This window comes from Anser cygnoides, chromosome 1 (assembly GCF_040182565.1).
Source record: "Anser cygnoides isolate HZ-2024a breed goose chromosome 1, Taihu_goose_T2T_genome, whole genome shotgun sequence".
NCBI classification, from domain to species: Eukaryota; Metazoa; Chordata; class Aves; order Anseriformes; family Anatidae; genus Anser; species Anser cygnoides.
In genome coordinates, this window is record NC_089873.1 from 102,765,974 (window position 1) to 102,789,974 (window position 24,001).

Sequence of the window (24,001 nt, forward strand, 5' to 3'; positions counted from 1 at the left end):
GAATGCTCTAGGATTAGTAGTTTGAGGTAGGAGTCATGGAAAGAGCTTAAGGGCAAGCGTATAGTGGATACTATTGCATTCTCCAGGAACGTGTGCTTAAAGGCTACCTGATCTAGAAGTTGCATACTTCTGATGTATGTTTAACAGCCTTTGGTGAATTTATTCTGTCTTTTCAGGTTTTAAACCAGCGGGTGATTTTGGTCTCTGCAAAGCACTGTGCGTGCCCAGGAGAACTGTATTTAGATATGCAAAGTATTTTATTTTGTTTTAAGACTGTTACCTCTTGTGGCCCCCTACTTCTAGTACTGTATGACAGGACAAATAATTGGTCTTGGGGTCAACCTCCTGTAGTTTTATTGGTCTTTCACTCCCTTCTTTAGTGTCTCCTTTCTAAATAGGATGGTGCTAGTACAGCCCATTTCTCTCCAGGGGGAGCCCTTTCCCTGGCTCTGTACCCTGTGCTTCTGTATCTTTTCACTTTTACGGTATTATTTCTAATATCCTACATGCCGTAACTTGCTTCAAGGGCTCAGAACACAAACACCATGCCTCTTTCTTCTCTGAGTCAGACTCAGATCCTCAAAAATCTTTTGGCAGGCAAGTTCGTTGCTGTGGAAGAACAGAAAGCAGAGCAGTACTCCCCACCTGCAGCAAAAGAGACAGGCCAGCAAGACAGGACACTTTGTCACAGCAGCCTTTGGCAGCTTCTCCATATCTCTTGTCTACCTAGGCATGTGTTTCACTGCTCCCACAAAAGATAGAGAACCTTTTGCCCATCACCATTTTGCCTAGTGTAGCAAAACTTTGGTATTTTCTGATGCTTTTAGATGCCTGATTTCAGACATTTGGAACCTTAAAACTCAAAACTCTGTCCATGACATTATGAAGAGTTGTAGTTAAGTGATCTCCTGAAAATCTGATGCTGAACAGATAGTTTTTTGAATCTTTTTTTTTTTTTTTGTTTTGCTCCTGTATTTCTTAAGCAGAAGTGACACCTAGTGTTGACTCGAGGACAACAGGTCCTTTAACAGGTCCTTGTCTGTCATGGTTTTTGCTTGGATCAGGGCAATAAACTTCAGGAGCACAACCTGATGATAAAATCTGTGGGAGGAACAAAATGCTGGATGCCTTTTCTGAATGCAAGACTTTTGTGAACAGGAGAGCCTTTCTTAGCCAAATGTGCTCTGTGGCTTGTTTCCTGGTATTGAGCATCAGATTAGCCTAAGCCTTCATGTTTGTGGATTCCAAGTTAGCAACCATGCTATGGAAACCCAGTTGAACATTTAATAAATGCAGAGACAGAAAGCAACCTTGTTTTCTGACATTTTGAACTAAAGCAATTATTTAGAGAAGGTATTGCCTTTTCCTTTATCTGTGAAGGGAACATTCTGGGAAGGAAATAACTAGAAAAGCTCTTCCCTTTCCTTGCTGTCTTCTGTATCACATCCAGTGGAACTTATAAGGCTTTTGTCAGTCTGTATTTGCTTTGCCTCTTTACTATGCATCTTTTGTGGAGCTTACTCCCCATGCAGTGAGTGGATATTTGAAGCCCCCATTCAATAGGGTGTTATTGTCCCTTCCTCCAGTCTTTGCTGTAAAAGTAGTGTTTTTCGGTCCACTTTACTGAGCACTGGCAAAGGGGGAATACAGCAAACACAGTAGCAAAGAGGAAGAAAAAAAAAAAAAAGAGGGGTCTGTGTAAGATACAAGGCAAAAAAAGAAGGTATCCTTTTCCTCAGGAGTTTAGCAGCGAATGTAGATTTGTCTTTTGATGGGTGGGCTGGAGTTCTGTGGTCCAGTCATATGTTGCATTTTCAGGGATTTTTTTTTAAATTTTATTTTTGAGAAAGGAGTCTGAGGCAAAAGTGTGAAGGAGACTTTTTGTTGAAGAATTACCTGACTGCTACTAACAAGCGTGAAAAAAAGAAGAGCAAAACAACCCCCCAAAAACCCACTGTCCTGGTGCCTTGAGTCCACGACTACCAGGCAAAGTAGCAAATGGGAAATAGGGAGATGTAGTTCAGGTGTGATTTCCACCCTCCCGCTGCCACCTACCACTGCCTATTTTAAAGTAAGGAATAAGAAAAGATGAATAATTACTGAGACAAAAACTAAAGTATCCATTGTGACAGAGAAGGTAGGTGTTTTAACCTCCTTACTGAAATAGTGTGGGGTGGAAGCACTTGATGAAGTGAGGAGGGGCTGAGGAAGCTGGATTTATTCAGCGTGGAATTAGAAAGGTTGGAGGACTGGAGGGTCTAATTGATGTCTGTCACTACCTAAAAGGGGATTTTAGGCAGCAAGACTCTTTTCAGAGGTATACAACAAAAAGACAGGAGGCAATAGAGGTGATAGAAACAGGTTGTGCAAGGAGAAATTCTGACTGGACATTAAGGAAAAAAATGTTTTTCTGAAGGTGGTATAGCACTGGCATAAGTGCCCAGAGGGGATGGGTGATTTCTGTCCTTTGGAGAAGTCCAGAAACCACCTCAAACAGGTTCTTCACTGCTGTGAGGTTTTACTGATCACGTCACCACCTTGCTTAAGTCCTGGGGTAGGACCTGCCAGTGCAATAACCTCAACATCAGTCTCTAAAGTGATAAGCCAGTAGAGTTTCCTCTGGAATTTCATTCTATGCAAAAGCAGTCAGCCTTTGTTTCCTGACCTTGCTCTTATTCAATGAGTAGTGTTTGACTATTTTAATGTGCTTTAAAATCTACAGATGGAAAAGCAGTGTGCCAGCATGCTGCAGTATTTTTCAGATGGAATAATCGTGACTCAGGGAAGAAGATCCCTTCTGCCGGAGGTACCTGCATTGTGAGTGAAATGCAGCACAGCTTCTACTATGGGGTCCGTGGCTGGGTCCTTTAAAAGCATTTTACTCTTCTGTTGGAGTAGAACCAGATTTATGGTGAAGTCTTTCAGCACAGGGCATGGGCATATCTTACTAGGCTTGACCTGACTGAGGTGGATTTTGGTGAAAGCTGTATTTGGCTTTCCAAGTGTCTTCATCACTGACTTTAAGGCTGTTATTTCTTATGACTTTATGTATATTGTGGTATTGGACAGTCTTTTTTGCAGGCTCTGTGACTGAAACGAATTTACAATTAGACTTCTTTAAAAGAAAACCAGACAACCAGCGGACAGGCTGTGGAGACATACCTGAAAATGTGAACCAGCTATGCTCTGATGCTAGCAGGCAAATGGAAAGAATCATGTAATTAATACCTTAAAATCACTTGCTTTTCAGTGCATTACTGAGTTAAAAGGGTAGCATCTCTCAGCTATGGTTACGTACTGTTTGGCTGCTTGTTTTTAAAACAGTGTATGGGTTGGATGAAGTAGAAAAATATTGGGGTTGTTAATGGTCATGATTGGAGTTGTCTTTTGTCTATAGTGCTAAATCTAGATAATTTGGGCTGATGGTTATGTCTGGACCACTTTCAAGCTGTATGTGTGAAACTCCCCCATTCTACTCTATTCATCAGCAGAGATGACTGATCCAGAAACATTTTTGAGTTAAGCAAGGATCAGTATTGGTCAGTCTTGTGTCTTCTGCTTATTTTTGGTCATTGTATTTTAATTTTTACTTCTGTTTTCTTCTTTTTTAATATATATATTTAATTATTTTATTTTAACCAAGATCTGTCTGTGGGCTTTCCTTAGCAATGTCTAGTGGGACGGGGAAGGAAGAGTGGGTCTGGAGGTGGAAGAAGCTTAATCCAATTTTTCTACCGTTTTTCCTTTTCCAGCACTGTGAAGTGGGTGCATGTGTGCCATCCACAGCTTAGTGTTAAATTATTTTTTCACCCCTCAGTCCAGAAGAAAATGGATTCCAACAGTGCAATGAAGATGAAGGCAACCACAGAGGAAAAAGAAGTAAAGAAATGCTTGAGTGTTGATGTATTTGTAAATGACTCTCTGGGAGAAAAAAAAATGCACTTTAAGAAAATAAACTCAGTATAAGGCCTAATAAAAATAAAATTTTATGAAAAATATAAAAATCCTTTAGTCATTTTTGTTCCAAATCAGAATAAGTCTTCATTTGTTCAAGTGGCTTTTGCATAATGTAGTTCTGCACATTTTCAAAAACTTTGCATGTTTGTGTTCATCTCACTCATTCTTCTCTTTTGTCCACTAAGGGTATAGAGGAAGAGGATCATTTTTTCTTTTACTTTTCTTTCCATATTTTTTTGTTTTGTTTCTTTCTATTTTCTTTCACTCTCACTTGTCAAATTTGATAAATATATTCAGATCAATATTGAGAGGAAAAAAAATGTTTTACCCATTACTATTAATTACCCGTTACAAAAAACAAAAAACAAAACAAAACACTGCAAATATTTAACAATATTTATTAATATTTAATAATCAATCTCCAACTCTTAGCTTCCCTTGTGGTACTCTGCTACGTTCAGTGACTTTTACTTCCTTGTGCACAAAGCACAGTGTAAATGAGATGAGCGACTTGAAAATCCATTTTGTTTTTATCTTCGTAAGACTGGAAAATATGGCCGTTGAAACAAAGACCTCCTTTATTTATGAGCTTGTGAGTGTGTACACAGAGATCCTTTGCCAAGCTTTTGTGTCAACACATTTCATATGTAGGACCTTTTGATTTTCCTCAGTGCCACAAGAAGCCCCACTGCCAGCTTTGGTGCCCTGCAAAGAGAATGTGGGAGACCTTGGAGCTCACTGTTGCCTGCATCACTCAATAAACAACATACTGGCACGCGAGCAAGAATATCTATGTTTTTTATGACAGCATAAATTCCTCCTAGTCTGGGCCGTTTCAGTCCTTTTTGTTCTGAACTTTCCTCCCTTCTGAGTGCTCATTCTCCCTTCTCTTTCCGCATGGTGGGCACGGTGGCTCAGGCTGCAAAACCGCTCTTTTTGCTTAGGGAGTTTTCTACCAGATCAGCATCCTGAAACTTGCTCATTGCATAAAGAAATGAGCATTATGTTCTGCACAAGAAAAAGTGAAAATGCCCTCTAAATAATTAGTAGTTACAGCAGTACCTGAAACACAGCTGTTGATTTTGATGCTAGTAGCTGGGATGGAGGTTGCCTGCTAAAGGATGAGTGATCTTTTTTTATAGATAAATATGAAATAGATCAATAATTTTTCAATGGACATAACTCCAAATGGTTGAAAATATTTTGTGTTCTAACTTTTCTCTTGTACAAAGGAGTTGAAAAATAAGTCAGGAACTTGGTTGGTAAGTCACTTCCATTTCACGTAACCCAATATCGTGCAGCTACCCAGTTAGTGGAAATTTTATATTGAATTTGTTGACTAAAATGGAAGTATTGAAGTGTTGTTCTGTGATGTTGGAATGTTTGGGTGGTTTGGCAGGGTTGTTTTGTGTTACTGATGAAGTAATACTTTGAGCTGTAATAACAGCGATGTGACAGCAGTGTAACAGAGTTATGACGCAAGTTTGACAGCAGTGATTTTTGGAGCCAAATATAATAGTCTACATTCTTCAAAATACTTTAGAAAATAGAAGTTATATATGTTTGGTAAAATAAGGTCTAAAAAACGTGGTCTTTAGATCGTTCTTTGGATTGATGCCTCTGGAAGTTGGGGCATCCTGCTTCTCTTGCATGGTATTAAAATCAGCAGCTGCTCCACTTTTGTCAGTAAAGAATGCTGGTTCAGCATCTTGATTTTTGGCTCAAGTAAATTTTTGGCTTGTGCTCATTCAAAAATGAACCTATCAGTGATAATAAATGTATGTATTTGGATATACCTAATCTCAGTCTTGTCTGGCAGTGATTGGAGCCCTTGGTTCTTCTTTGTTGTCTTAAACTCTCATGGACCGAAGTCTTGGTGCTAATCTGACCGGTGACCAAGAACAGGCGAGGCCTGGAACAGAAGCAGTAGGCAGAATTGAGAACCAGGATGTAGTGCCCTGGCAGGGACTTCTGTCTGTCTTCATCCAAACTGAGCAACTGTCTGTGTATGTCCCCTCGGTGTCTGACAGTATGCATCAGAGCTTGCAGTGGGTCCATTTTATCCTGGTGTAGCTGTTCTGGGCAATGGGGGGTGAGGGAAATCCTCAGGGGCAGCGTAGCCAATCTTGATGCTCTCAAGTAACCAGCACATGATCTCATAGAGGGTCTGTCCAACCTGTACTCTTGGCAGGTGAGGTGGGAGCCCTCATGGCTGCCTTTCATGTCTCCAGGTGAGTCCGGAGGGGCCTGTCCAACCTGACCCCTGGGAAAACATCTGGGAGCAATCTGTGGCTGTTGTGCTTCAGTTGGCCTTGTCTGGGGGAGAAGTAACAAGGCAGAGTGTTTTGGAAAGGAAAGGGAGGCTACACATTTGCTGAGAAAGGAGGACAAGTGTCTGTGCGTAGAGGAGTGCTGAGGTGCAGTGAAGGATGACAGCAGGTCAGGTCCCTGGACTTTGTCTAGCACTTTCTTGAGAACCTAGTTAAGGAGAAATGGGGAGGTGAGCGCAGAAATCAAAGGAATTGATGTGTGTACTTAGATCAGTGTAATCATGCATGGAGAGCAGGATTGGCTTGTACCTTTGTTAAACACCTTGTTTATGAGAAGGTATATCTGTGGGAGAGGTGGCAATAAATCCTGATTGTGTATATTCTTCTGAGGAATTTGCACAATGCTTTCCTTTATATTAACGCCAGAAATGCCAGATGCCTTAATCATTTCTTCAGCCCAGGGTGGTGTTCTTTTTATTTTATTTATTTTTACATTGAAGGAATTGCTTGAAGAGCTGGATAATACAGCAGTCCCTGATAAGCAGTTTCAAATATAAAACACCTCATAGGGTAAATAATAATAATAAAAGAGATTGTCAGTGTGTAATTTAACGTTTGCTGCAGCAGCTACAGTTTTCCTCCTTCAGCCTCTGCAGTCCTGTAAGGGATTCTGCTGGCTAGGCTGCAGGCCCAGCCAGATAGGAAGGAGTTCAGCTGCTGCTAAGAGGACAGATAGCAGGAAGTGCTGAACAGGGAGCAGGAAAGAGAGGGATGGGGGCTGGAGATGAGTGCCCTGGACTATCAGTTGCTCATGTCTCTTCTCAGAGGGATGAGGAGACAGAAAGAGGAGGACTTAAAGAAAGTACAGGTCATCAACAGAACAAGTAAGGCCATAGGTTCACAATGATATTTGGAAAACCTTCCTCTTCCTCAGACAGAACTGAGCATCCAGGATGTTGATTTTAGGCTTGCAGAGCTCCAGGATTAGTTCTTGTACCTGCAGTTTCTAAATAAACCTGGTTTGCTGCTGGAGGAGCTGACCTTCTTTTTCTCCAGCTGCTGAAGGTCAGATCCCAGTGCAGAGGAGTTCTCATCTCAGAGTGCACCAGTAAGATGTGATGCTGGCATGCTTTTATGTTCAGACCCACTTAACAAGTGCAAATTAGCTAAAACTAACCCAGCTCCAGGGGCAGGCTGGTTCCCTTCTAGCTGAGAATGGAACAAGTAATGTTGCTACACAGTAGCATAAAACATATGGCATAAAACTCAGTGCTAAGCGGCATAGGAGGGGAAGGTTGATCTAGTTCTAACATGAAATGACTGTTTTTATGTGGTCCTATTGCTACAGCTGCAGAAGCACCAAGATAAATTTCTCCCAGTTTTTGTGTGAGTGCTACTTGTGATGACATGGAGCGTAAAAGACGCTGGTATCACGTCTCCAGGATTCTTAAGTTAGTGACCCTTAGTTTTGGATGCATCTTCTGTATGCTTTTGAAGCTGACAGTGATATTCTTTTCATTCTGTCCACCTCTGTCAGTCACTAGGACTTACCCTTTTTTGTCTCCTTTCATAGCTGTTTTATGGCTCCACCCGTTCTTTATCTTCCCACAATGTCTTGATGCCGTAGATCATCCTTTTATTTAGTCTTGGTGGAGGCCATCCCTTTGTTTTAGGTTGTCCCTTCTTTGTTCCGTCTTCTAATCTGAATTTCCTGAGAAGCTGCATGTTGACGTGCTTGATGACATTGATCTAGGTGCCGCTAATACCTGCCACACTTACAGTAAAACTCCTGCTATTCATTTCTTTTGGTACTTCTACTCAGAGACCAACCCTTTCATTCTCCACTCAGGTCAATCTTAATGTTTCCATTACAAATGTCTGTGAAAGGAAAACTGAAGGAATTTAGCTTCTTTTAAATCCAGTTCCTGGCATTTTGACTTCTTCTTCCAGTAAGTCCACATCCTCCTCACAAAGTTAAAATCTCAAGCTTCCTTTCTGCTACTGTGAATTACTGTACCTTAGTAATCTTAAGTACTGTCCCTCGTTATTTAATCCCCTGCACCATCTAAATTTTCTAGACGTGGACTCCATGACTGGCCTTGATCACTTTTGGTTCCCACTCAAACTGTAGTTCTATTAAAATTGGGCACTTGAGAGGGTGCTAGGATGATTTTCTTGCTGTCTGAGCCTTTGAGTAGATTCTCAGATCCTCTTTTGAGTATCTTGCTGAAAGTGTTGGCACATCTCAATTTGTATTTGCTGATGGTGGAGATTTTCCTGGTTCTGTGATACTTTTCATATAAAATACTTCTTGATTTCAAAGAGGAATAAAGCTAACCAAAAGTTCCTTTCCTGTTTACAAGTAATTTTTGTGCAGTTGCATTCAGAATAGAAAATACTGAAGGTGACCTTTATTTTTTAAATAGAAGATATCCTAACAGGAAATACCACATCTCAACTGCTCTGAAATCCCTGAACCATACAGCCATCCTGCCAGGGGTGATAATGAGCCACAGGTGGAGAGGAAAGGGGGTGAACTCCTTTCATGAGTGTCATTCAGGCTGTACTGAGCAGGATTGGCCAAAGACTGGCCAGTTGGATCCTCCATTGGCCTGGTAACTTTCTGGAACAGTAGAAAATTACTTCCCACCTCTAACCCCTGTTTTTTGATTGGGGATTTTTTTTTATTTTTTATTTTTTTAAATGAAGTGCTATTGAGTTAAACTTATGGAGAAGCCCAACAAATGCCCAAACCCCCTGCTCTTTGGCATGAAATAAAAGTGGCAGGAAAGGAGGGGGAGGGTGGGTAGAGTGGAGTGGGAACTTCCACTTTCCAGCATTGCAGCACAAGAAATGGTGCAATTTGGCAATACAGTAAAGCTGATTGCACAGATAGCTGCTGTTAGAAACTGAGGTCTTGCTGCTTTCCTCCAAAGCCCGGAATGTACGTTTCTATTGCTCTGCTTCCAACCTCTGCAGAATAGCAAAGGAATGAACCATGTGGAAAAACAAAACCAAAACAAACCAAAAAAAAAAAAAAAACCCACGAAACAACAACAACAACAAAAAAATAAACCAAAACAAACAACAACACCAACAACAAAACACAGCCAAATCTACCAAACAAATAAAACCCCACATTTTTGTGCTACCTTAGTTCTGTGAGTTTGGCACAGCATTGGCTCAGACAAGCAGTAACTAAAGAGATGCAGCAGGAGGGTTTGGGTGAAGCTAGTGGCCCTCTTCTTTTGGTGGAGGTGAACTCTCTCCCTGCCTCAGCTCCCCATTTTCTCCAGTAACGTCCTACCTGGCAGTAGTGTGAGAAACACTCCGTAGCCAATAACTTAGGCTCAGGCGAGGATCTCAGTGAAGTAGTAATTTATTTGCGATTGCAATGGCGGGCGTCCCACAAGCAGGAGCGCGCCTACTGGTTCCAAAACACAGTTTATATACTTTTGGATGACAGGACCCTCCCCTGTTTCCCCACTGAGTGGGTAATCCAGGTTCACAATCTAGCTGATGCTTCATAGACAATGCACGGCCTTCAGTTGCCGGCCTGTTAAATTTCAAATTTCTTTTGACTTTTTTACTGTTTGAAGTGGTAATGTTTCTTCACTTATCTGACTTGACTTAACACCGTGATTTTCACCTAATTGTTCTAAGGAGTCTGGTTGTCTGCATTTTACAAGGTCGCCTGCTAAGTTTTCTTATCACTGCAAGCATATCTCAATACCCCATTCCTTACCTTTAAACAATATAACTCTGCAAAAACAACATTTTTATTCCCACAATTCCCCCCTTTTCTTTTTTTATAAATTGTTGATTTTTGCAAAACTTTTCTCTAAGGTGTAATTTGGTAGATATCTTCCTCTTCTTCACCTTCTTGGCTTTCCATCTCCTCTAATACCATCACCTTATCTGAGTAAGGTGGTGGCTTCATGGTCATTTGTTCCAATAGTTCAGTTTCAATTAACCACTGTACTAGTTCTCTTATACAGGGGATAATGCAACAACCAACGGCTGTCAAAACTCCTGCTACTACGATCAAGGATGTAAATATGCCTAATTTCTCTGCCAATTCACTGGCAAGGGTGGTAAACCCTTGCAATGCTCTAGTTACTATGCCATCCAGGGCAGTATTATTGGGTATAAAAGTGCAACAATGGTTGCTCAGTATCACACATACCTCCTTTCTCCGCAAGCATCATATCTAATGCTATTCTCTTTTCCTAGGCCATTTTGCTGGTGGCATCTAGTTGTTCAGCGATTCCGCTTATCACATCCCTTGTATAATTTATGATTCTCTGCTGATTATAATAAATATAATTAATCCAATCCACATTCTTATTGATTGTTGCCCACCAGAACAGTGACTCAAACCCTGCAGCAATTTGATTCTTGGCTTCCTGTTCATCGGGAACTCCTCTAGGCACCCCAATAGAATCTATGTATGCTCTATCATCAAATGATACTCCTAAGCTTCTTTTACTTCTTCTGGGTGTTTGTGATGTTTCTCTTTCAAATGCCAGGGTGAAGGGTATAGCTAATTGAACAAGTGCACAAGTGCCTCCCCAGTTAGATGGTAGGGTGGACCGTAAGATCTTCCCTCCACAGTACCACCAGAGATCTGCCCTGGGGATCTCAAGTCATGAGCAGTTTCCCATCAAGTCCTTGGTAGCATTCAAGGTCCTCGTGCACAAGGCAAATTCTCCCAGATGCCGGGTAGCACTCACACCTTGCTGTGAGAGGCAAGCTGTATGGTTACCTATAGCTGTAGAGAATGCAGGGGGAACCCTGATATTGCTATCACGCAGGGAAGGGAACAGCAAAGAGAGAGACTTACAGGCCTCATTTCCCCAGGCAGTCTTTTCTTGGTACAATGCAATCATACATCGCATCCCCTGGGAATCCTTGGTCCACCTCAATGGGCAGGGCACTATCTGGGCAATCGGTCATCCCGAGGCACAAGCATAGCAATTGCTATGGTTGAGACTCTGGACAGTATATTTGACCCATTCTATCCAGGCATTCACATCCCCATACCCTGTTTCAATCTCAAATGTTTGAACTGCCGCATTTCAAAGAGGGCCTCCTGTTTTCTCTCCTGTTTTCTCCTTGAGTTTCTCCCTTTCTCTGATGGAAATAGAGAATTATTTCCATACAGCTATTCTCAGTCTGGCTGTTGGGTCTCTCCCAATTATTTGTTCTCTCTGCTCAATTGTTGTTGGGCATTTAAATCTGCACAAGCTAACACCTCACAAGCATCAAACATGACAGATTGTGGTACATAACCCTCTGTCACATTCATCCATATTTTTATGGGGTATCCCATCTTACTATTATCTGTCATGCCTTTTCCAAGTTGCCAATTGACCAAGGCTTTCTCTGAGGCCTACAATCACTAAAACCAAAATTAATAATTGATTTTTCCCTGTCATTATTTTTAAACCTTAGGTTTCCAAATAATTATCAATACAAAGAATAAGATATACACTACTACTATAACAAACCCCCCTTGGGAGCAATTCAATTCGCTATAGGTCTGTCCTTTCTCTCAATCACAAGTCACACTCATTAGTTACCTGTGAAAATAAAAGGTTAGTTTACAATTGCAAGCTCTTATCCCGCTCAGAGTCCACTATGAGATTTTTCTCTTCGATTTCAGCTTCCAACAAGTCTTCTGTAGGAACAGCTTCCCAGGTACTAGGGTCGACGGATGCCTTCACTCGAGTATAGTGAGTCCAACCTTTTTCCGCAGTTCCTATGGCTTTTTCAGTGGTTAGTAGTACTTGGAAGTGTCCTTCCCATTCAGGCCGGAGTTGATACTTTCCAGGTCTGAATCAGGACCCAATTTCCCACGGGTCCTGAGAGATGACAAAGAAGAGGACAACCCCAGAATACAGTTCTTAAGAAAACACTCATTTTGAATTGTGGTATCTCATCCCTTCTGCCCAGATAGGGTAATTCGAACAGCATCTCATACGGTGAAATTCTTATATCGTTTCTTGGTGCTGTTTAAACCTGTAGGAGTGCTAAAGGTAAGCATTTTACCCAAGGAAGTTGGGTTTCTAACACTAATTTAGTTAATTGCTTCTTTAATGTCTGGTTCATTCGCTTTACCTTCCCAGAAGAGGAGGGATGCCAGGGGGTGTAAAAATCTGACTCAATCCCTAAGGCCTGCATTAACCCTTGCAGTACTTGTGAAGTGAAATGACTTCCTTGATCTGAATCGATGTTTTCAGCTATCCCATATCTAGGGACTATTTGCTCCAGTGACACCTTAGCCACCGTGTTTGCAGTGGCAGACACGGAGGGGAAAGCTTACACCCATCCAGTCACGTGGTCAATTAGGACAAACAAGTACTTAAGTCTCCCTGCTTTAGGTAACTCAGTAAAGTCTACCTGTATACTTTGGAAAGGTCGAATCCCTGGCTCCCGTCCCCCTCTAGGTGAGTTATGAATGACCTTTTTATTTGCCTTTTGACATATGGTACATCCTCTGCATATTTGCTTCACTGAAGTGTATATTCCTACACAGACATACTTTCTTAGCACAACATCACACCTTGCTTGCACCTCCCAATGACTCTCTTGATGTAAAACGATTAATATTTGCCTCATTGGTGCTTTATTCAGCATTTCTCTCCCATCAGGGAGTATCCATTTTCCCTCAGACTTCGTGGCTCCTGATTCCTTAAAAAAATCTTTCTCTTAAAACTTTTTAGTTCTTTCTTAGTTTTCAACAATTCCCTGAATCCTCTCTGGATTTATTCTCCGTTTTCCCTCAGACATTAGATGCCTTAAATACCTGACTTTTCTTTCTACGTATTGTAATTTATTTTTCAATACTCCCAAGCCCTGCTTTCCCAGAAAGTTGAATAGCTTGTTAGTAGCTTCCTTCATAACTGTTTTCTCCTGTCCTGACAATAAACGATCATCCACATTTTGTAACAGTACTTCCTCCTTGGGAGGTTGGAATTGCTCCAAAATCTGTTCTAGAACTTTGCCCAGATAAATCGGTGGCCCTGTAAACCCCTGAGGTAAAACTGTCCATATGTATTGTTGCTTCCACCCCCACTTCAGAGTCTTTCCAGTCAGAGGTGAATATATCTTTGCTCTCAGGGCCTGAGAGCACTCCATTAATAACACTGTTATTCCAGTGTAACAGTTTACTATTTGAATGCCCAATTTCATCATCAAATCCCTTCCCAACAAGTTAGTCCCTGCCTTGGGTACATACAATAATTGCCCAGAGATCATTTTATCCCCTAGTCTCAGCTTGGTATCCCCCAAAGGTGGCACTGTTATCCCAGCCCCTTCTACCCCCATCACTTTTTAGGGTTTCATTAGTTAATTTAATCCCTGATACTTTACAGGCCAGTAATGACCTAGCTGCCCCAGTGTATTGGGTTTGATGGCAAGGTTTGGGGGGGGCTGCAGTGGCAGCCCCCACGAGGAGAATCTAGAAACCTCCCCGTGGCAGATAAGGGACAATTTCATCCGGCCCCAAAAGGGGCCCACCGCTGCCCAGAGCCAAGCCATGAGCAACACAGTCCGTGCCTCTGTGAGAGCACATCCACGAAAACAAACAAACAAACAAACAAACAAGCAAAAACCTGCTGCTCAACAGCAGCTGGGAGAGCAAGGAGTGAGAAACCTCCCCGCAGACACCAAAGTCAGCACAGAAGGAGGGGGTGGAGGCGCTCCAGGCGCCGGAGCCGAAGCCCCCTGTGGCCTGTGGAGAGGCCCCTGGTGGAGCAGGCTGCCCCCCCGTCCCCCCCCCCCCTTCTCGATACTTGGGAAACTGACCAAACACCACAGCAAATATACCAAAACTTCTAGACTGTTACTTAGATAGTGCCTACATCCTCTTTCCCTGCTCATTTAACTTTCCCAACTCATTCAAAAAACAGCTCTGTCAAACATTACATACCACACCTTTAACACCTTCAATAACCCTTTTTAACACTTCTTTTCATCTTTCTCCAGCCTGTACTTTCCCATTTTCCTTCTCTCCTCCTATTCTTTCCTTGTCTGCCATTCCTTCATCTCTCTTCCTCTTCTTTCCATCCTGGCCCTGACTCCTTCTGAAAATTTTCTTCCTCTTTCTCCAACCCTCTGCCTGACTACCTGCTACACTGTCAATACGATTAGTTTCACTCTCTACTTTTCCTTCTCATCTCCCCTCCTGACACACACGTTCAGGGCCTCCCGCAGGAGGGCCCCCCAGTGACTGTTCACTACATCCCCCCACATTCTGGAGCATTTTCTGTGTATCTTGCCAGGCTTTAATCACAAAATGAACTTTCAAGAGCCCTTGGGATACCGAGTCCTCGGGATTCATCCCCAAGTACTTTCTCATTCTGACCCCAAGTCTCTCATATGATTTCGGTGTTACACACTATTATTATTCCAGCCAGGATCAGCAAGTGGTTATTTCTGCCCTGCTGGTATTACCCCTGGTCCTGGAGGATGAGCTCTTTCCCATTTTTGTATAGCAGCTCTCCTCCTGATCATTCCCATTTCTTTCCCTGTAAACAGCATATTTATATACATAATTCCCCCCCCCCCCCCCCCCCCCCCCCCCCCAAGAGTATAAGTTAAGTCCTAGGAACTGGTCTAATAGTTCAGCTAGCCTGCTGGGGTCCTCTGCTGGTAAGGAGCAGGGGAAGTTCACTTAAGAGGATTCACAGTTAGTGTTAGTACTGTTAGTATCAGGGAAGGCAAAATTCTCAGTGCCTCTTCTACCTTGTTCTAATTCTTGCCAGAGCCTAGAGTACGCTCTTCTCTAGGGACAGTGTTAATGTCAGTCCCTGTCTCCCTTCCTGGAGCAACTGCTGCTGCCACCGGTGCAATATTAGGATTATAGGGAGCATAACTTGGCTCCTCTTCCGAAAAAAAAAAAAGGAATCTTATTGTTTACACATAAATTTAAAGCCTGAATTTTCATCAGGCCCGTATTTTGGCCAAAATACTGCTGTTTCCTTAATTGGTTCTTTTGTCCAGACTAATACACAATATTTAACCTTTTTTTTTTTTTTTTTTCCTTTTATCATCTCCTCTAATTTTGAGATTATTTTTCCAATTTCTTATAATTCTTCAGGAAGAACTTTCGGTAGGCACTCCCCCAGGGATATTTCCCTGTCCCCTGGAACTCATATTTCCCATTTTTCCTAGCCCTTGTCAGTGTGCTACTACAGAAATTTCCCTCCTGCAGGGTACCACACACTAATGTTCCGATTCTGGAAAATGGGGGTGTACTACCAAGCACTTCCCCGTGCAAGGGGTACCGCACACCTATGAGTTTACCAGATTCCCTGGTGTACTTTCAAGCACTTCCCCGTGCAAGGATTACTGTACACCAAATTTCCCTGGTGTACTGCCAAGCACTTCACCGTGTAAGGATTACTGTACACCAAATTTCCCTGGTGTACTGCCAGGTACTTCCCTGTGCCAGGGCTTACCGTACACCAAATTTCCCTAGACTCTTCCTTTCTCTCCCTTATCTCACGCTTCGTCCTTCTCTGGCTTCGCCCCTCGCGGAGCTACCGGGCTCCACCGGGGGAACCGCAGATCAGGACTCCACACTCGCTTCGTACAAAAGTACGTCTCAATCACACATCACAGAGTCTCACCCGACCCCCAATGCAATACTTAATATTTCTTACCTTGGTCTGTGCACAGAGTTACCGGATCAGTTCTCAAACCCAGAGTGCCTGCCTTCTTCCCTTCCCCACTCCTTCACGGATCCTGCCTCTTTCATCAGTCTCGGGCCCTCTGTCAGCTCTCCGCAGAACCGCCGCCGTCGATGCACAGGACCGCTGAAATCAGCGGGGCATGCCTTCCTGCTGCTGCGGCAGTGGGGCTCCCCAGTAGGCGACTGGCTCCCGGACGAGCCCCCAAATTGTGAGAAACACTTCGTAGCCAATAACTTAGGCTCAGGCGAGGATCTCAGTGAAGTAGTAATTTATTCGCAATTGCAATGGCGGGCGTCCCACAAGCAGGAGTGCGCCTACTGGTTCCAAAACACAGTTTATATACTTTTTGATGACGGGACCCTCCCCTGTTTCCCCACTGAGTGGGTAATCCAGGTTCACAATCTATCTGATGCTTCACAGACAATGCATGGCCTCCAGTTGCCGGCCTGTTACATTTCAAATTTCTTTTGACTTTTTTTACTGTTTGAAGCGGTAATGTTTCTTCACTTATCTGACTTGACTTAACACTGTGATTTTCACCTAATTGTTCTAAGGAGTCTGGTTGTCTGCATTTTACAAGGTCACCTGCTAAGTTTTCTTATCATTGCAAGCATATCTCAATACCCCATTCCTTACCTTTAAACAATGTAACTCTGCAAAAACAACATTTTTATTCCCACAGTAGGGGTCACTTAAACATCATCCTAAATCTTTCAGTGAAGCTAAACATTTGCTCATTTGCATTTACCACTATTGCAGCATTTCTTTTTTTTTTTTTTAAAACTATTTTATATATATATAAATATATATATTTACACCATCATTGTAATTTATCCGTCTATTGCTTGATTTCAAAATTCTGAGATGGATGTTTCTGGAAAAACAGTCTTCTGTTTTTCAGTGCTATGGATATTTGCAAGATCTGGATTGCTCTTGAACTAGCAAAGATCTCCTTTTTTCCTTCCACAGTAGCATAGCTTGTCAGCACGCTAACCAATTAACATATGTGAGAACATGTTTCAGAGTAAAACTGCAATTCAGAAAATAGTTAAAAATGTTCCTACTGCAGCTCTGCCAGAGCTGCCTCCTTCTGCTTTACTAGCTCTGCGTCCCTGTGACTTCTCAAATGGCTACGTAGAAGGGTAGGTGGAAAGTGAGTTTAAAGCAAGCTATTCAATTGCCACCTCTGTCACCTGAATATTGTCAGCGAATATAGGGACTCCAAGTGCGTAATAATGCAAGTCCAAGGTAGGACAGGTCAGAGGGAAGCTTTTTTTAAACTATGATTGTAGTGAAAGCACATTCAGACAGCAACTCCCCCTATACCCCTGTTCTTTGCCAAGTGACTGCAGAGACCTGACTATACTGTTTCAAAGAAAAGGAAGAGGTATGGAAAAAAATCATTCTAATGCTAACAAAGCTACCTCTACATCCTCGGGATGGATGGACTCCAGACAATAACTTACATGTTAACAAGGCAATATATCCATGCATGGGGGAGACGGCAGTTAACAAGCTACTTGAGGAGTTCACAATTGTAACAATATGGAGATGGCTCTCGGTGGAGCCTGTAAGAGTGGCACATCCAGTATGATCTTAGCTGAGAAGTGGGGATTGGGAACAATCACAGACTGCTAGATTTTAATCAAAAAGAATGCTATTTTAGTTATTGCAAACTTCTTAGCAAGACCTCTAATATCTTAAATAGTAATATTTTTGCTATCAACATATCACAGAATCACAGAATCACAGAATCGTCTAGGTTGGAAGAGACCTCCAAGATCATCTAGTCCAACCTCTGACCTAACACTAACAAGTCCTCCACTAAACCATATCACTAAGGGATACATCTAAACGTCTTTTAAAGACCTCCAGGGATGGCGACTCAACCACCTCCCTGGGCAGCCCATTCCAATGCCTAACAACCCTTTCGGTAAAGAAGTTCTTCCTAACATCCAACCTAAAGCTCCCCTGGCACAACTTTAACCCATTCCCCCTCATCCTGTCACCAGGCACGTGGGAGAATAGACCAACCCCCACCTCTCTACAGCCTCCTTTAAGGTACCTATAGAGAGCAATGAGGTCTCCCCTGAGCCTCCTCTTCTCCATGCTAAACAACCCCAGCTCCCTCAGCCGCTCCTCGTAAGACTTGTTCTCCAGACCCCTCACCAGCTTCGTTGCCCTTCTCTGGACTCTCTCGAGCACCTCCATGTCCTTCTTGTAGCAAGGGGCCCAAAACTGAACACAGTACTCAAGGTGCGGCCTCACCAGAGCCGAGTACAGGGGGACAATCACCTCCCTAGACCTGTTGGCCACACTGTTTCTTATGCAAGCCAGGATGCTGTTGGCCTTCTTGGCCACCTGAGCACACTGCTGGCTCATATTCAGCCGACTATCAACCAGTACTCCCAGGTCCTTGTCCGCCAGGCAGCTTTCCAGCCACTCATCTCCCAGCCTGTAGCGCTGCTTGGGGTTGTTGCACCCCAGGTGCAGGACCCAGCACTTGGCCTTGTTGAACTTCATGCAGTTGGCCTCAGCCCATCGCTCCAGCCTATCCAGATCCTCCTGCAGAGCCTTCCTGCCCTCGAGCAGATCGACACACGCACCTAACTTGGTGTCATCTGCAAACTTACTGAGGGTGCACTCGATCCCCTCATCCAGATCATCGATAAAGATATTAAAGAGGACCGGCCCCAGCACTGAGCCCTGGGGGACTCCACTAGTAACCGGCCTCCAACTGGATTTGGCTCCATTCACCACAACTCTTTGGGCCCGGCCATCCAGCCAGTTTTTAACCCAATAAAGCGTACCCCGGTCCAAGCCATGAGCAGCCAGTTTCTCGAGGAGAATGTTGTGGGAAATGGTGTCAAAAGCCTTACTGAAGTCAAGGTAGAACACATCCACAGCCTTCCCCTCATCCACCAAGCGCATCACTTGGTCATAGAAGGAGATCAGGTTTGTCAAGCAGGACCTACCTTTCATAAATCCATGCTGACTGGGCCTGATCGCTTGGTTGCCCTGCAAGTGCCACGTGATGACACTCAAGATAATCTGCTCCATGAGCTTCCCTGGCACTGATGTCTAACTAACAGGCCTATGGTTCCCCGGGTCTACCCTCCGGCCCTTCTTGTAGATGGGCGTCACGTTTGCTAGCCACCAGTCGACTGGAACCTCCCCTGATAGCCAGGACTGCCGATAAATAATGGAAAGCGGCTTGGCCAGCTCCTCCGCCAGTTCGCTCAGTACCCTCGGGTGGATCCCATCCGGCCCCATCGACTTGCGTACATCCAAGTGTCGTAGCAGGTCGCCAACCATTTCCTCATGGATAGCGAGGGCCACATCCTGCTCCCCATCCCCTTCTACCAGCTCAGGGTACCAGGTATCCAGAGAACAACCGGTCTTGCCGGTAAGACTGAGGTAAAGAAAGCATTGAGCACCTCAGCCTTTTCCTCATCTTTTGTAACTAAGTTTCCCCCCGCATCCAGTAAAGGATGGAGATTCTCCTTAGTTCTCCTTTTTGCGTTGATGTATTTGTAAAAACGTTTTTTATTATCTTTAACGGCAGTAGCCAGATTGAGCTCCAGATGAGCTTTGGCCTTTCTAATTTTGTCCCTGCACAGCCTCGCAACATCCTTATAGTCCTCCTGAGTAGCCCGCCCTCTTTTCCAAAGATTTTAAACCCTCCTTTTTCTCCTAAGCATATGTCACATGGAAACCCTTTGGAAGACTAACGTGTATTAGATGCACTTCACAAGTAAGCAAAAATGTAAAATGCAGCAAGAAAAAAATTCTACAGTCTATCCATCACAAAATGTTTGATGTGCTTTTATTACTGTGGTCTCGTTGACTTCTAGAGAGTAAAGAAAAACAAGAATCAAGAGACTAAATTTTATCAAGGTTGTTGCTGTTCAATGGCCTTTTGAACCAGAGCAGGAAGTAGAAATAGAAAAACAAAAAAGTTTCACTAGGTTTAACAAGAACTCTGATCCTTAAGGGTGATATCAACTACTTCTCACTTCTGATGGTGTGTTTCGCAAGACTTCTGTGTGAGCTATAAATCTAGGTGAGCTGCGCCTTGTGAATGAACACACCAGACTGGAGGAAGTGCCAACAACTCTCCACATCTGAGAAGCTGGCATTGAGGTGAGATGCATGCTTTTTATGTGAAAACTTTAAATGGCTTCTTGGGTGGCTACTATGAAATGAAGTTGGAAAGGAAGAGGTTTTAGTTTGGGGATGAGAGCTACAACATGTATGTGTGGATCTGATGTCTGTCATTTACAGAAGCTTGATGCACCCTTCAGGTAATGAGAAGAACACTACAGGATAACCATACCTAGTAAAGGGAGGGCTTGGAAGGAGACATTGCTACAGAAATTGCAAGGGGTGAAATAAAATATTTTACAAGAGAATCTTGGGACTAGAATCTCTAAGTTGTCAGAAATTAACTGGTTTATTTAAAAATAATTTTATTATTATTAGCAGTAATACTACAGATAAGTCATTAAACGTCATCAAAGTCATTGAAGTCATAAAATAGTGTTCTAGCAACCAATAAATTGCACTTTCGTTTAGAAGTTAATTGAATGTTTTTTACATACAATATTGTGAGTTGTGAAATGCTGTCAAAACAGCCAACACCTATTTCTAAAATAATTCTCAAATGCATTGTAAATCATGAATTGAAAGACTCATTGTAAGAGACTAAGAAGCTAAAACAAAAGAATGTCTCAAAAACTCAGCAGAAAAGGGTGATACGGTCAGAAAAGAGGATCCTGCTAGGGCCAGATAGTGCTTTTCTAGGCCAACTTCCTTATCCTGGGTAACCTTCTGAGATATCTTTTGGTGTCCGTGGTTCTGGCAGTTGCAGTAGGAAAGGTATTAGCAATCTGCCACCCCAATTCCTCCCTCCCCTCAAGAAGATTGTGGGGTACAGGCTGCACATAGTACCATACAAAGCAGGAACTGGAGGTGGGGACTAGCTGTAATTAGTATACAAAGTGGGAACTGGAGTTGGGTCCAGCTTATAAACAGTGCGACTCAGAAGGGCTTTGCGTGCACCCACCACCATCGCAGACAGAACAGGAACTGGACCAGAGACGTCGCTGGAACCCAGGGTGGTAATCTGGACCTTTCCTCTACCTCTATCTTTCTCTATCTTCCTCTCTCTCTCCTATGCTATGGGCTATTCAGCCCTTTGTGAAATAACAAGATTTAAATAGCTCCCATTATAGATAACAAGGTTTAATCAATTTCTGCGAGAATAGCTTTTGCTATTTTATTAACTTTTGCTAAAAGCTAATAACACCAAATGACTGAAAAGTTTTATGTCACTTTAATTTACTCCAAGGGTAGCATGAATGTTGGCAGTCTCCAAGAGGGTTGTCCAGGACAGCCCTCTCCAGGCCCCCACACTCATCACCAGTCCTTTATTTTATTTAATTATTTATTGAATAGGATATTCCAATAAGATACTAAACTTAGATGTCATTTGAACACATACGTAAACCAATAAACACAACTAAGACCCAATAGATTTGATGCACATCTCATTTCACTCTTTATTTTTTCTTCCAAATTCAAATTTCTACATCATACCCTCAGTCTTGTCCAGCAGCTGTTTTATTCATTCTTTGTTAGAACTGTTTTAATTGTCCCATTCTTCTTTTTTCTGTTCCATTGTCTTCTGTCTTTTGTGGAAAGGCTTCTCACAAGTATTGTTTGCTTTCTATTTTCCTTTTCTGCAGGCTGTCATCTAACTTCTACAGCAACAAGTCCAAATTACGGAAACACTGCTGAAATGGGGAAAATCATCATTTATGAGCACAACAACTTCCAGGGGTACTCCAAAGAACTCACCAGAAACGTTGCCAATCTGAAAGATATAGATTGGAATGACTGCATCTCCTCAGTGAAAGTGATTGGACAACCTTGGGTGGCTTATGAGCACATGAACTATACAGGCCGGTTAATGGTATTTGAGGAGGGAGAGCATGGCGTTGTTGGTAAAGAGATGAATGACAAAATCACTTCTCTGATGTTGATTACTGAAAATTTGCACCATCCACAGATCACTATCTATGAACATGACCAATATCAAGGGAAAAGCAGGGTGATAACAGAAGCAACCAATTTGGCTAGGGGTCATTACAATGACATGGCGTCTTCTCACAAAGTCCAGCGAGGTGCCTGGCTCTTGTGTGAACATAGCGATGGAAGTGGTTTTCGCTACATTGCACGAGAGCATGAACACCTTCCAAGTTACAGAGCAATCAATTTCAATGACAAGCTTTCATTTCTGCGTCCCCTTCTCCCTGGAAGGCATGGTCACTGATGGATTGCAAATTCTGAAATCCCAAGGGTAGATGTAGCCCTAGCAAAAAGGATGGAACCTAGATCTCTCTGCTTTTTTTATTTCCCCTTATGCCATAGAAATACTGAATGGGCGAGCTCTCTTTTATGCTATGCTGCAGATGTGTATTTCTCAGTCCTGTCTTGCGCTGTTCTCCTTCCCCATGATGCCACTGAATGTAAGAGCTATCATATTTAGTCATATAAAAAAAAAACCTCAATGATAAGAGACGTGCCAGGGTGTGTAACCTATTAAACCTGTAACTAGCATTCCAAAGTACTAAACCATGTAATGTGAAAGTGTTGCATGTTGCTTCTGTTGTTATATGCATAAGCACATATATAGTGTATAACCAGAATTGCTGACTTTATATTCTTCTTTACAATGCTCTTGCTTCACAATGACCTCTACAATTTTTTCTTCTATTCCATTTTGCGTTGTAACCAATAAAGAAGATATTGCAGGCAACAATGGCTGTATTTTATGTATTGTTTGTGGTTTAACAGATAAATATTGCCCTTATGTGTTGAGATTTCTGTGTATTAAGAGAATGGTTCACCCAGTCAGATCAATGAAAAAGATTTCAAAGTCTTCTGAAAGGTTTTATTTCCTTCCATTTTCATTTGTCAGTAACATTAGTCTCAGGCATGACTCAATGTGATGTCACTCAACATGATCTTGTTAAGTCATCGTCTTATTTATGATTAAGCTTTGTTAGAGCATTGCATTATATCAATAAATATATTGCTGCTTCTCTCCCATGAGGGAAGTATACGATTCCATTTGTGACATTCAACCAGGCTTAAAGTCTTGGTGAGCATGCTGATATTGCTATCATCATGGCCAAACACAAACCTGGAAACTTTACTGAATTATCACAATATTGATTCTATCTTAAGGCACTGATCATAGTAACAATTTACTGTCTTATAATGCTCTCAAATATATAATCAAATGGAAATTTCTGATAAATTTGAATTGATTGGTTGACCGCAATAGGAAATCCCGAGGATTTTTAAACCCTTTTTATCTTGATATGAGGTGATGTTTATTTTGAAGTCACAGTGTTTCAATCAGAATGGAAAAACCTTTTCTTCCAAAGAAACCCTTTCTTCCAAAACATTATAATAATCTTGAGAGGTGCCGTGTGGTACATTCTACTTCTACCACAGGGCTGACTTAAATGCTAGATCAGGTAGCTAAGTGCCTTCTGGCGTACTGAGTAGTGATGTGGTTTATCACCACCAAAAACATGCAAGGAATCCCAACAGGCCCTCTTTGTTCTTTACCAATTCCATGAACATCACTGAACACAAACGACATCTTTTGTTGGGTAAAGAGGCAAATAGGGCATGAAGATGCAAGCTACCAGAAGCAGAGAGATACAGGAGAAGGAATGATGAAGAATCTGTAGTTCAGTGTTTTGCAAGCCACAGAACTGCCTGGAGGATGACCCATCTACTGTTCAGAGTTCCTTCAAGATTATGATCGTATTTTTACTCTTTACTTCCAAAGTGGCACACTAAAAACTACATGACAGAGTAACTTTCAAGATAATTTGCAATTAATTGCAAGATATGGGATCACATATTTCAGAAACTGTTTTGCCATATACTGGTTTACCTGGAGAATGCAGAGTTGCAGTACTGAAACATCACTGTTGAATGTCAGCTGCGCTCTCTGAGTCCTATTGTGGCAGTTGTGCAGCTCTGTATTGCAAAGTT

The 24,001-nt window shown here is 42.4% G+C and overlaps 1 protein-coding gene across 2 annotated transcripts; it reads left to right on the top strand.

The window, feature by feature from the left end:
- The first annotated feature begins 19,930 nt into the window (after positions 1–19,930).
- On the top strand, positions 19,931–22,748 carry LOC136791848 (epidermal differentiation-specific protein-like). Of its 2 annotated transcripts, none has more exons than XM_067004950.1 (2): positions 19,931–20,068; positions 21,673–22,748. In XM_067004950.1, the coding sequence occupies exon 2, from the start codon at positions 21,726–21,728 to the stop codon at positions 22,257–22,259; it is 534 nt and encodes a 177-aa protein (XP_066861051.1). In that variant the 5' UTR covers positions 19,931–20,068; positions 21,673–21,725; the 3' UTR covers positions 22,260–22,748. The 2 variants fall into 2 exon arrangements, with proteins under 2 accessions (XP_066861051.1, XP_066861055.1); XM_067004954.1 differs by lacking the exon at positions 19,931–20,068 and adding an exon at positions 20,926–21,045.
- The last annotated feature ends 1,253 nt before the right edge of the window (positions 22,749–24,001 follow it).

Bases quoted from the DNA above. Each gene is read 5' to 3' on its own strand.
- LOC136791848 (XM_067004950.1), top strand. From the start codon at position 21,726: ATGGGGAAAATCATCATTTATGAGCACAACAACTTCCAGGGGTACTCC.